Source organism: Colias eurytheme, chromosome 8, assembly GCF_061535395.1.
Source record: "Colias eurytheme isolate Ceu_HAF_F1 chromosome 8, ilColEury1 Martin Lab GWU primary, whole genome shotgun sequence".
Lineage (NCBI taxonomy): Eukaryota > Metazoa > Arthropoda > Insecta > Lepidoptera > Pieridae > Colias > Colias eurytheme.
Window position 1 is genome coordinate 5,917,196 of NC_142987.1, and position 13,629 is coordinate 5,930,824.

The following is a 13,629-nucleotide window of genomic DNA, read 5'->3' on the forward strand; positions in this document are numbered from 1 at the left end:
TAGAATGAATGAATGTCAATGAAGTTGACAATGACACTGACAGCTAGGTTTTTTTTTCATCAATGGCAACAAGATACTTTATGCCCGGCCAGTGGCCCGGCCCCTTATGCGGCGATTACACCTAACGAGTACAGTGGCGAGTCAGTGTCCTCGGCCGAGTGCTCGGTTGGTATAAACACTTCAACGAGTGCTCGGCCGAGTACTCGGCCGAGAAGAGTGGCGAGACAGTCACTAGAATCCCAATTTGTTTACTCGGCCGAGTACCCACTCGCTATCCCGCTCGGCAGGTATAAACACGCACTCGTCGCGTCACTCGGCCACTCGCCACTCGTTCGTTTCGTCATTGTATTTTTTCAAAGAATTATAATTTTTATTTATTATTTCTAATAAATCCCACAATTCGTTAATAATATCTGGTAACAGCCGATTTAAAACCCGTTTAAATTCTTTTTTTTTTCGATCCATTGCAGACGTCCGCGTCGTGATCAAAACTGAACTGACTCGCCACTAGTGAAATACGTGTAAACACCCACTCGGTTCGGCAACTGTCTCGGCCGAGAGCGTATTTACTGACTCGCCACTGTACTCGTTAGGTGTAATCAGCGCATTAGAGTATAGATATCTATAGAGCGTGAACAACCAAGTGGGAACAGTAGGCACAGGTGGGAACAACACGACATTCCCGCCGCGCGCGCTCGTAGTCGTGGTTGAGTGCTGACGAAGTGCGTTGCTCTTGATTTTTATTCATATCTAGGAACTAGGAATAAACATGGTGAAATGTGCAGTTATATCTTGCAAAAACGATACGAGAAAATACACAAAATTTAAATCCAGTATCACATTTCATCGGTAAGTCGATTGTTATACTTATTTTTATGAAAATAAATCTAGCATCGCGGGGGTGAAGGGGAGGTGGAAGGCGGACACGCGCAGGCTCGCTCGCGCGCCTCACTGCCGCCACGTGATCGTAGTGATGTGACCTGACCAACGCTGTACTCGATATAAAATTTACTAGAAGAACTATATTTTAACAAATTATTTATTTAACTTTAAAACTAAAACTCTTTTAAAATGTAAATAAATTTTTAAAGAAATTTGTGGTGTGTTTTGTATGATACACTTTCTAATATTATGAATGCGAATGTATTATAGTGTAAATGTAAAGTATGTAATTTTACGATATATTTTCTGAACCGCTAAATTGATTTTGAAGATTTTGATAGTAGAATGGATAAAATGAAATAAAAAAATTATTAATATTATTTATTATATTATCATTTAAAATTATTACTTAATTATTTCTTATTTCTTATTTTTATTTAACATTTTTAAAACATTATTATTATTGTTTGATTTATTATTAAAGAAATAGCACTAAACCCGACCTTTTATTTTATTAACTTTATTATTTAAAAAGTACTCACGTTTTTCTGATATTCTAATTGAACATATTTTTTTAAAGTACTTATAATTAATAGAAGAAATATTCAAATGGAATAAACAAACTTAATTCAGTTGGTAAACAAATTTAAAATTACATATTTATACTTTATTCATATATTTTTCCTTTAATAACTTATTGAACATAAAATTTACTTATGATACATATTTATTTACATAACTTATCGATAGTTCAACACGCAATTGATACCTACCCATCCCTATTTGTCACACACACATCGATAAAGTATCTATAGCTCATCTGCCTACGATGCGCACTAAGCAATTTATGCAATACACGCGCTCTATACTATTGTATTAATATAATATACTCTAAGCCCGGCCCGAATTAGGTTTCCTGATCAGGAATTTTTGTGGGAATTTTGATCCAGAAACTTAAATATATACTCTGCTTACATATTAAATTGTTTACAAGTTTCATACTATTCCAATTATGCCGAACCTCGGAGCAATTAACTAGGCTTGTTATACCCGGCTCGGCGAATGATGATTCCTATGACACTGACAGTTGTTCTCAAGAGACAAACTTGTAATGGCGTCACCATTAAATTCGAAACGCATTGGAGGCGTCTAAAAATGGCATTTATTAATTTTTACGTAGCTTTATGCCATTACAATGATATTCCGTTGGAATTATAACAATTTTTAACATTTACGAGAAATTATATCAATCTGACTTTACGTTTACGTCCTACAAAACGTACATCGTTGGCATTTATCGACTAGTACGGAAAGTATCGATAAACAAATTTCGACAATGGTGTCGTATCGCACATCTCGATCCCAATCATCGTAGCAAAGTTTTTTAATCTTTTCTACGACTTTCCTCCAATTATCTGGAGTGACTTCACTGCAAGCTTTTTCCAATAATGTCAGCATTTTATTGGCTGTAAATGTTATTATTTTTATGCTTTGGAAAACTTTCATTTTACTTACCTACTTAATCTATGCTAAAAAACTTAAATTAATACAACAACAACATAATAGGCGTTAAAAATTTTAGTTATAAATTATGTTTATAATATTTGTAAAAACATGTTTACCGACGTGGCTGAATACAAACCACGCCTTACACAAAAAACCATCCGGAATAAGGAAAAGTGAAATGTCGGACAGTAAAATTACGTATAGTGGACAAGCTAGCATTTAGATTAATAGCGTGCCGTACCGGACCGTAAAAAATCGGAATGCCGGACCGTAAAATTCCTTGTAGTGGACAAACGCCCTTTGCCTATAAAATAGTAAAGTATCGACACGACCCATCATACGAGCAATCACTAAGACGAACTGTCATAGGGATCATCATTCGCCGATTTCGGCTCCGAGTGCCAAACGAAAAAAAGGTTTATTAACCTAAAGTTTGGTTCGGTTCAGTGGGTACAGACAAAGAATAATAACTATATAGTCCTGGATACTTTATTATTATTAATATTATAAATGCGAAAGTAACTCTGTCTGTCTGTCTGTTACTCAATCACGCCTTAACTACTGAATCAATTTGCATGAAATTTGGTATAGAGATATTTTGATACCCGAGAAAGGACATAGGATAGGTTTTATCCTGGAAATCCTACGGGAACAGGTTTTTCTTTGTAAACGCGGGTGAACCCGCGGGCGGAAAGCTAGTTACTATAATTATATTTTATTGACCCTATATTGACCATACGAATTTCCGAATATTATATTAATTTGATCAGGGAACCGAATGTGTTGTATGACCGAGCGTATAGCTTTCATTTCCATGGATTTAATTCCATTGGAACCTGGTGTTTGAGAATTCACATGAAAATAACGTGTGAAAGCTGTTCATGAAGTTTTTAATTTATATTGTGAAAATCGTAAAAATTCACATATCCGCTTTTAATTACAATCTTGCCTTTTGTTGCCTATGGTTATACATTGAGATACTATTACTACATATGGAGACGACAGGCCATATGGCCTCACTGCACTCAGTCGCTTTAGCGCGATGGTCGCGTTCATGTAGGCCATATGGCCTCACTGCACTCAGTCACTTTAGCGCGATGGTCGCGTTCATGTCTTGTATGTTTTAAGACAAAAAACCAAGAAACTCATCAAATTTGCCCTCGAGTGTGTTGTGTGCACTAATGATTCATGTAATGCGGCAAAGTGCAAAGAAATAATTTTTCATCGGTAATTAATTAGATAATCATTTTTAAAACTTAGTTCGAGTAAAATTTTTGGCGGGCGCCATTTTGCGTCATTTGTCATAGACTTTAATATTTATGAAACGGCATTGGGTATGAAAGATGTATAAATAGTAATATTAGATGACGTAAATTTTTATAGTGGAAAATAATAATTTTACACATTTAGAAAAGATTGTATGTACTGTGGATATTATATGAAAAAAGGTTAAATCATGAAAGATGAAAATAAATTACCTACGTATTAATTTTTTTTGTTACATTGATTGTTTTTAATTGATAAGTTTATTAATAATTTATTTATTAGATTAATTATATTTTTTTTGTTACATTGATTGTTCTTAATTCATAAGTAATAGATAAATTATTTACAGTTTCACCTCTATAGCGGTGAGTCGATAACATCGCTTAATCTGTGACTAACAAGCCGCCCCGCGCCAGCGCCGCCGCGGCCGCGCATGAGGCTCAGATTTTGTTCGTGGTGTCTCCTCTATACGTTGTAATAATAGCTCAATGTGGTTAAATGACAAGTGTATGACAGTTCTTGACGTCGTCTATTGTCTATCGACAAATTGACTATGAACTATCGCCATTTTCTAATTTGCTAGCATTGAGTTGGCTTGTGGATTAAATCTAAACCTAATTAATTTTAGTATTCCTTCAGTATGTTTTAAATTTCAGCTATCTTTGTTATTTATTGCCAATTACATATTGTAAAATAAATAATAAAACTACCACCATGTCGGCTCACGAGCAAATGAGGGCGATGTTGGATCAATTGATGGGAACAGCTCGCAATGGTATTCAGCGTGGACTTTTCATTTGTTTTTCCTTAAAATTAGAATTTCCGTTCGATTACTATACTAATTTTTCAACGATTTTTTTAGGCGAAACGGATAGACATGGTGTCAAATTCTATGATGATTCCGTATGCAAATCCTTTTTACTGCAATGCTGTCCTCACGAAATCTTATCTTCTACGGTGAGTTCTTTTTTTATTGATGTAGTGGTTAAAGAGTGATGGGATAGACTGGATTTTGATCATTTTGATTTACTATTCTAATATATTATACTTGATTTATTAATTATCAGTAAACCAAGGTAGTTATATTTTATAATGATACATTTTAATCATTACTTGGGTTCTCAATCTTATTCAATTGCATGCAAAGGGACGTTATTATGAGCGATTTTTTATTTTTATACAAACCATAATAAATCCCTATGTTTGCAGTTCACATCCATTTTGAATCATATTCTACATAATTATACTGTAGTCCCTCAAAAGTTATTATCAGAGTGGCCTTAACTGTGGTGAAATATGCTTTTCAGAAAATGCCCAACACTAGTCTTTATTGCTCATCACAATACTTAACAGATGAGGGATAGATTGTATGAGTTAGGCTGTTCTGTAAGTACCAAGATGTACGTATAAAAACATTTCTAGTTAGCTGATTGTATACTTACTGCTATGCAGAATTTAATTTAATGGAACACTCAGGCTTAAATTTAAAATTTTAATTTGTCCTTCGGTTTCTATTGCTGCTGTGGTGAGTACAAGGTTAAAATCATACAAAAAGTTTTAAAGTCGGGGAGAACAATTTGCTGATTCATTCTTACTACATTGGGTATGTACCAAGCTGTTTAAGTGGCTAGTGAATGAAAATTTAGGATAAATAATAAATAAAAAATAAATATTGCATGATATTTATATATTGGTCGTCAGTCACCCAATTAAACAAAAAAAAAAAGAAAAGTACATTATAAAAACTAACAGTATAATTATGATCTAAAATAATAAATTTAATGCTTTCGAAAAATAAAAAATAACTCATCCCAAGTTATTCAAGTATGTACAATATGTCAAGTATGTACAATATTTATGGGAAATATCAAATAATGGATCTCATAGTTGTTGGGTCTGGTTGAAAAAAATGTGCAGTAATATTTCAATATAATATGTATTAAGAATACACATAATAATGACAACTTGTATGTTATTTTAGGAAATGGAATTAACCCAGATGTTACTGAAACAATTTTTGTTATCATATTAAGGTGAAATTTACATATTGTGTCCATATTGCAAAAAGTTTAACTGGAAAAATAGTATAAAAATTTTATCTATTGTGGAAATCTCGGAAAATGGTGTACTTTTAAAAGGATGGTAGTAATATGTACTACTAAGTAGGTAGACTATGATATTATAATGACAACATACATTTCACATATATTTATGTAGCAATATGAAGGTTTTCAAAACATAATTTAGGATGAAAGGTTAAATTACATTTAGGACAATAGAAATTGTGTTTCTTGTAACATTCTATACACCGAATCTGCTTGTCTCTGTACCTAATGATGTGATCTTTTCCATCAAATCCAGAGGTTTCACGGAAGCTCTAGCACCTTTACGTTCCTCATTCTTATATGTTTCGAGCAGAGCAGTTCCAACACTTCTACGAATGTGGAGATAATCATAATGCCCCCCTTTCACTTATATATTTGCCAAGAATTATGGATTGCCATATCTAGTCCATGACAAGTCAAAGAAAAATACCACTTCTTGCCTCTGATAGATGTCTTGTACAAACCGATGCTCTGGTCGGATCTGTCCACCCCTCCTATTTTCTCGTACTTTTTTACGACAACTATATTTTTCTTCTGTTTTTGTGAAAATCTCTTTACCGTAGACACAGGCTGAATCTTATCAGAGTTTGATGCAACAGTCACAACACTGTTATCATTCCATTTGAAAAATAAATTTGTTCTGCTCTGGTCGATTGATGCTTGAATGTACCTTGTGGTGTATTTTTCAATTCTCAAAGGCAGCAGGCAAAGGGCATTTCGCGACACGATTTTCACGTACTGTGCCAGTAGCCTTTATTCTTCGTACTCGAAGTTCATCAATGAGATGAATGGACGTAAAAAAGTTGTCAAAAAATAAATGGAATGCAGTTTTGCTCTATATTTGTCGCAGTACATCGGCGTACTGTAATACAACGCTTGCACCCAATCCCAGAGGCTTTTGGTATTTGTTTTCACTACCAACATCATTCGATTGTCCTTGGTATGGAATATGGATCACACCAAACTATGCAACCTAATCGTGTCGCTCCGACCCAAAATTCATACCCCCATCTTATCGGTTTCCATCTTATGAATTGCTTGCATGGATGGCCGCCATAGTAAGGCACCATGGCTTCGTCGATGCTGTGATGCTCTTCAAAGAGTGCATGCGCAAAAAAGTACTCTGTAGTAGTACATATTACTACTGGCCTTTTAAAAGAACGGCAATTAAAACTGCATAAATATCACAAATAAAATGTAATCTAATAGTAGGTAATATATATTTCAGATAAAACACGTTTCAAATTACGTGTATTTAAAATAAATCAAGTAATTTGTTGTAATTTATTGATAATACATTTAACTTGATTTATCAATGGAAAATAGCAGAAATTCTAAAATAATTAAAAAATATACCACTGTTATAAAACGACACAACACTTTAATTTTCCAATTCCTACAACCGTAAGGTGCCAAATGAATATATACTTTTTTTTCAAAAATGCCCTCATTGTTAATAATAATTTTATTTATGGTGCGTCCTTTTAAAAGAACGATAGTAACAACTGGGTTAATTGTATTTTTATTTTTAAATATTAAAATCGAAATTTTTAGTTTCAATGATCATGAAAATGAAAAACTATTATGAGTTACATAATATTTCTTTATTTGTTACAAATAAATACTTAAATAAAAATGTTTACCAAACCTACGTCAATGTAAGTTTTTTTTATATCTCTAAGTAAAGGATAATATTATCTCATATGCTTATGTGATAGGAGTATCCCCGATGTAACAATGGGAAATAAATATTTTTTTTTAAGGTTACAAATGATTGTTATTTACGGAAAGTGTTCTAGTCATATATGTGTTATAATTAATTGGGAGATTATAGAGTATTTCCTGGTTAGGATAGTAACGAGGTTATTTCACGGGTATTGTAAGTATTATGAAAATAATTTTAAGTGCTGGAGAAACCATATTGAGGATGAGCTGTGTTGGTGACATAATATTGTATGTATTTTTTAAACATTTACTTGCGTTCAATAGGGGTTTTGATGTTTTATTTTATATCTATCTCTAGCTTCTCTATACATTTATGTATATCTGTTTTTATATTAGATATTATCAATGGTCTATTTTTGTTTCAAATTAGAGATGGTTTGTTATTAGGTAGGGATTGTATAATTACAATGGTTATTTGATTGATTCATATCACTTATAGTTCCCACTGATTTTTGTCATTGTGTAGGTTTATCTGGACTAGTGCTAAAGATGCAACTATTTCTGGCATATGTACTTGCAAATCATCTGACCTTTTTAACATAAAAAATAAAATATAGTGAGTGAATCTCCATACACATTTGATATCTTACCTTTATGCTTGACATTAGAGAAAATCAATTTCATATATTCTTCCGTCCCCCTTCACGATTGTAGATAAATTCCCTCATAATTATCTATAATGAATTGTCTTACAGCGCATGGATCTAGGTGAGTGTCCAAAAATTCATGATCTGGCTCTGCGTGCCGACTATGAGTTAGCCTCGAAAACCAAAGATTATTTCTATGATATTGATGTAAGTATTATTTTTGTTATACTTTGTATTCTTGTATGTTCTGTTTCTCTAATTATTTTCTTTATGTCTGAGATAATAATAATAATGTGTTTAAAACTTAATGAAAAGGATGTATTAAAAGATTAAAATTGAATATTTATAATTTAATTAAAATAGTTCTTTTTTGCACATCATGCTGAAATCTCATGTTTCATAGGTTTACAAAATGCATCAGATATTGTGTATGTTTGAAGTTTTTTTTATATTCTGAATGATTGGAAAATATTATGGTTCATGAAAATATTTACCGATTTAATTTAATTTCAACATATTATGTACTGTAATTAATTGATATTGATTATTTTATCACTATTTTTTAAACATTTGCATTTTGCCCATATTATTCTATCGTGATATTAATATAAATTTTGACGGGCAGGCAACAGAGCATTTAGAGGCGTTCATAGCAGATTGCGACCGTCGCACGACCGCGGCGAAACAGCGTCTCGCTGAGACACAGGAAGAGCTATCAGCGGAGGTTACTGAGAAAGCAAATGCTGTTCATGAGTTGGCTGAGCAAATTGGGCAGAAGTTGGCTCGAGCTGAAGCTTTGGGGGAAGAGGGCATGGTCGAAGAGAGTGTCAAATTAATGGGAGAGGTATAATCTAAAAGTGGTGCAAATCTATCTAATATCTAATCTAATATTTATATTATAAAGGCGAAAGTTTGTAAGGATGTATGGATGTTTGTTACTCTTTCACGTAAAAACTGAACCGATTACAATGAAATTTAGCACACATATAGAGGGTAACTTGGATTAACACATAGGATAGGTAAGTCAGGTCCCGGAAATCCCACGGGAACGGGAACTATGCGGGTTTTCCTTTGAAAACGCGGGCGAAGCCGCGGGCGGAAATCTAGTGTTATATAATAATAATTTGGAATGCATTAGTAAAATGACGTTAATAATATTTTTGTATTTGTTATTTTAGATAGATGAACTGCGTAAAGAGAAGGCGGTGGCAGAGCAAGAGTACCGTAACTCAATGCCGGCATCGTCGTACCAACAGCAAAAGTTGCGAGTGTGTGAAGTGTGCTCTGCGTACCTCGGTATCCACGATAATGACCGCCGTCTGGCTGATCACTTTGGCGGCAAACTCCATCTTGGGTTTATTACTATACGTGAGAAGCTATCTGAATTAAAGGTAAGAATTCATTTTAAATGGCACGACTTTTTATCTTTATTGCATAGTTACAAGAAAAAGTTGACGATAATAAATATTCGTGACATGGATTTTATTTTAAAATGAGTAATTATTAAGTAATAAAACTTGTAATATTGTAATTGATTTATAGCGTATGCATGACATTTTATACTCATATTTTCCTTAGTTTCATTATTTTTAATTGTTCCTTAACCTCTCACGCGTCCTACTATAAAATACTGATTTAGTTACGAGCAAATAATGTACGTAGGACGCGTGAAGCTTTAATGTGACTGCAAGTATTGATAACAATTTATGACCGTTTCAACATTTTTTTTCTGCCTGAACCTGCACTCCTATTTAGACGATTGGTTAAAGTAAGATTCCAAAGAAGCATACACGCATCCCAAGATTTCATAACCTATTGTGTTTGTGAGCACCTAATATAAACAGGTAGCATCTTCACTAATTGAAAGAGCAATAAGGACCGAATTAATTGCTATTTAACTAAAAATAAATTCACATGGAAGTAATAAAACATTAATTGACAGAAAACGGTAGAGAAGCGTCGCGAGGAGCGCGGTGCGGAACGCGAGCGCAGCGGCGGGCGGCGGCACTACGTGGGCGGGCGCGAGCTCGACCGCCGCGCGCGGAGACACCGCGAGGTGCCGCGCGACCGCGAGCGCAAGGACAATGAGCGGGAGCGGGAGCGGGAGCGTGGGCGCGACCGCGAGCGGGAGCGGGAGCGGGAGAAGAAGTGAGTATCGTGATGATGGTGTTTGTAGTAGATTGTGGTAATGAGTTATTGCGCATTAGTTTTCATAGGAGTAAAATATAACTAGCTAGAAATTGTTAGAGGTAAAAAAATGTTTACGATGAGGATAAATACAAATAGATAATGCTATGAATAGAGTTTGAATAGAATAGAAGGTGTATAATGATGTGAAGAGATAACTGATAATATCACATTGTGCATTTGTATATAGTGACGTTTTCAAAAGTCAAGTTTGTGTACAAATATGCAGTGAATTTATAATGTTTTGCATAAGCCATACATATACAGTCAAAGTTCCTTATTCGCGCTTCCTTCATTCGCGTTTTCACTATTCGCGGGTGGAAAAAATGCGACCTAATTTCTATATTCGCGGCCCAAAATTCTTTATTCGCGTATCGAATCGGTACATCGGTACATACATATATGTATTTACCTAAATAAAAATCAATTGTTATCCTTAGAAAACGCCTGAACTACAACTACGAATTTATAATGTCGACTAAAAAACGAGTAAAAACTGCTAAGCCATTGCCTAAACCTGAAGAGAATACCTAATTAAGTGGTAATTAGTAAATATATATGGTCAAAAATTTCAATAAAACTGATTTCTTTATGTATTTGCTTTCTTATTTCGTCGCCTAGGAACGTATCCCCTATAACCCCATACAAATTACCATTCCATATTCACGGTTTCTCTATTCGCGGCACATTTACGGAACCTATTGCCCGCGAATAAGGAACTTTTACTGTATATTGTTTACGTAAAGAAAGTCTGTTTTTTAATAGAATTTTTATCAAATGTAAAGAAAGCTGAATAAAATAAATTATAGCTTAATTTTGCATTTCTGTCGGTATGTAAAACAAGAAGTAGAATATAGATTATATAAAAAAAAAAAATATTGGTCATGTACTAGCCCGCACATGACTGGCACACAACAATAAAAGAAAAAATGTATGAAAACACCGTCATTCAGCCTTGAACTGGCACTCAACATTAAAAAAAAAAGACGAGTTGCACTCCGGGAGTGCCGGCAGAAGTTAAAACTTGATTATTAACGTTGACCATGTTTGATATTTTGGAATGGTATCCGCTTACGTCTTACGCTTTTTCGATCAGGTCACGTGTCCTGACGTGAGTTTAAGATTTTATACCCATTACAGAAAAAGTGCTCAACGCCGCTAAAGAAGTTTTCACTTCAAAAAAAATATTGGTCATTTACTAGCCGCAGATGACCGGCACACAACAATAAAAGAAAAAATAAAAATTGGTTGTGTGTAAAGTCGGTTTACTGACGATAGTTGAACGTGACAACGTCCGATTGTGCTGCTTCGTCGCTCGTTCCGCGCTCTCGCTTGCACTTCAAGCCTTACATGGAACGCCTCAGAGCGAGGTAACGCCGCATGAGTCATGTTTTTTCGTGCGTGCATCCGGTGCTATCGAATTATAAGACGTTGTCACGTCAAAAATGTATGAAAACACCGTCATTCAGCCTTACACTGGCACTCAACATTAAAAAAAAACTAAAAAATTGGTTGTTTGTAAAGTAGGTTTACGATCGAGATGTTTACGTGATAACGTCTTATTGGTGGCAGCGCTCGAGGTGAGACGGGAAATAGGTCCGTCTCTCTCTCGGTATACCTGCGATCGCGCTCGTGAGGTTTTGGTGTGACAAAAGTTTCTGAACATGTCACCCGACTAAACGATTTTAAAAACGTTATCACGTCAATAAATTATAAATTGCAGACGCAGCCGGTCCCGCAGCAAGAGCAAGCGCGCGACGCGGTCCCGTTCGCGCGGCCGCTCGGCGCGCCGCTCCCACTCGGCGCGCTCCGCCTCGCGCGAGCGCCGCCGCGACTAGCGCCGCCCGCCGCCCCACCCGCCATGCAGCTTGGCTTAGATTTGCGCTTGCGATCAATATGGGGTATTATTAACAATATTGGAAGTTTAAATTTTGGTCTGTAATCTATGATGTTTTTTTTCTATTTGGGCGGGTTTTTGACACAGTTTTAAATTGAGTTGAAATGTTAATTTTGTATATGCTAGAAGTATCAGTAAAAGAATAGAGATGTGCAATAGATACGGATTATAAACCTTTACATGTATCAACACTTAAATATAAGACTTTCTGTAAAATGACTAAATAGCCCGTCCGTCAATAAAATGATGACAATACACCTTTCATATGTGCACCCTATTGCTTACTTGTAAATTATTAATTACTTAATACTATCAAATCTTTTGTACGTGTTTTCTAATATTTAATTTCCTTATTACTTCTGTATTGTATCCCTCTCAGATAGCTTATTATTTGTAGGCATCTAGTAAGGTTCAAATGTAAAAAAGACTTAAATAAAAAAAGACTTTTTGCAAAACTGTTTTGTATCAAGCATGGGGATTGTAACAAGCGCAAAGCTAATACGAATTGTTTGGTCGGAGATATTAATGGAGAATAGAATAATTTTTCAGTTTCGAAAAATTGTATTTTGTTGCGTAGGTAATAGGTATATGACTTATATACCATGTTTCTAAAGTTCAACCTTCATCATTGTACTAAAATCTTATTTACCTCGATTCATAGAATTGTTTTTTTTCTATATGACTGAAAAACATCACAATATAGGAAAATCGATACCGAGGTGCAGTGACAGAAATATATTTCTGATTACCATAGCTTATTTAATATATTGGAATAGTATGAATAATAAGTAATGTAATGTAGCATAAGGAATTTAATGTTAAATATTATAAATGTATTACTTTTCTTTGTTTGCCATATTTGTTTTAATCTCGCATAAATATACAATAATGTTGATAATATATTTTAATGAAATATTTTATGTTAGAAAAATTTATTACAAATTCAAAATTGTATAAAAAGTTTTAAAATTGTAACTTGTAACTAATATTTTAAATATGTAACTTTGTGGCAGACAAAGTAAATGTGTTTAGAGTTAATAGCTCAAAAGACTTAGCGAATATTGTGACACATATAGATAGGTAATAGTCGACAATATGCTTAGGTTTTGAGTTCTAGCGTTAATGAGTTCATTAAGACTTGTAAATTTTTGCACTGAACTGTGTACGATAATTAATTATTAATATTACTATGATTGTAATATTTTAGGTAGTGATTGCAAAGAATTTCAATAAATAGATAAGTCTAGGATTAGAATGCATGATTCCCATGTATTATTGTAAGATTTTAAAATTCTTATATTTGCTTTTTTATTGTTATTTTCAACTATATGCTTATTCCAAGATTGCGCAGGCTTAGTAAGTTAATTATTAACGACAATTCTGGTTTTGTGACAGAGCATCCTAAATGAAATCCAGTCTATTACTGTTAATATTATTTTATCATATTTTGTGTTAAAATAAAATGTTTTCAAAA

The 13,629-nt window shown here is 34.0% G+C and overlaps 1 protein-coding gene across 3 annotated transcripts; it reads left to right on the forward strand.

The window, feature by feature from the left end:
* The first annotated feature begins 4,210 nt into the window (after positions 1-4,210).
* Positions 4,211-13,629, forward strand: LOC149906535 (putative RNA-binding protein Alsin2). Of its 3 annotated transcripts, none has more exons than XM_090104667.1 (8): positions 4,384-4,429; positions 4,517-4,611; positions 4,962-5,054; positions 8,180-8,278; positions 8,697-8,915; positions 9,250-9,462; positions 10,014-10,219; positions 11,982-13,629. In XM_090104667.1, the coding sequence occupies exons 4-8, from the start codon at positions 8,183-8,185 to the stop codon at positions 12,094-12,096; spliced, it is 849 nt and encodes a 282-aa protein (XP_089960793.1). In that variant the 5' UTR covers positions 4,384-4,429; positions 4,517-4,611; positions 4,962-5,054; positions 8,180-8,182; the 3' UTR covers positions 12,097-13,629. The 3 variants fall into 3 exon arrangements, with proteins under 3 accessions (XP_089960791.1, XP_089960793.1, XP_089960792.1); XM_090104666.1 differs by having other exon boundaries at positions 4,962-5,040; XM_090104665.1 differs by lacking the exon at positions 4,962-5,054 and having other exon boundaries at positions 4,211-4,429.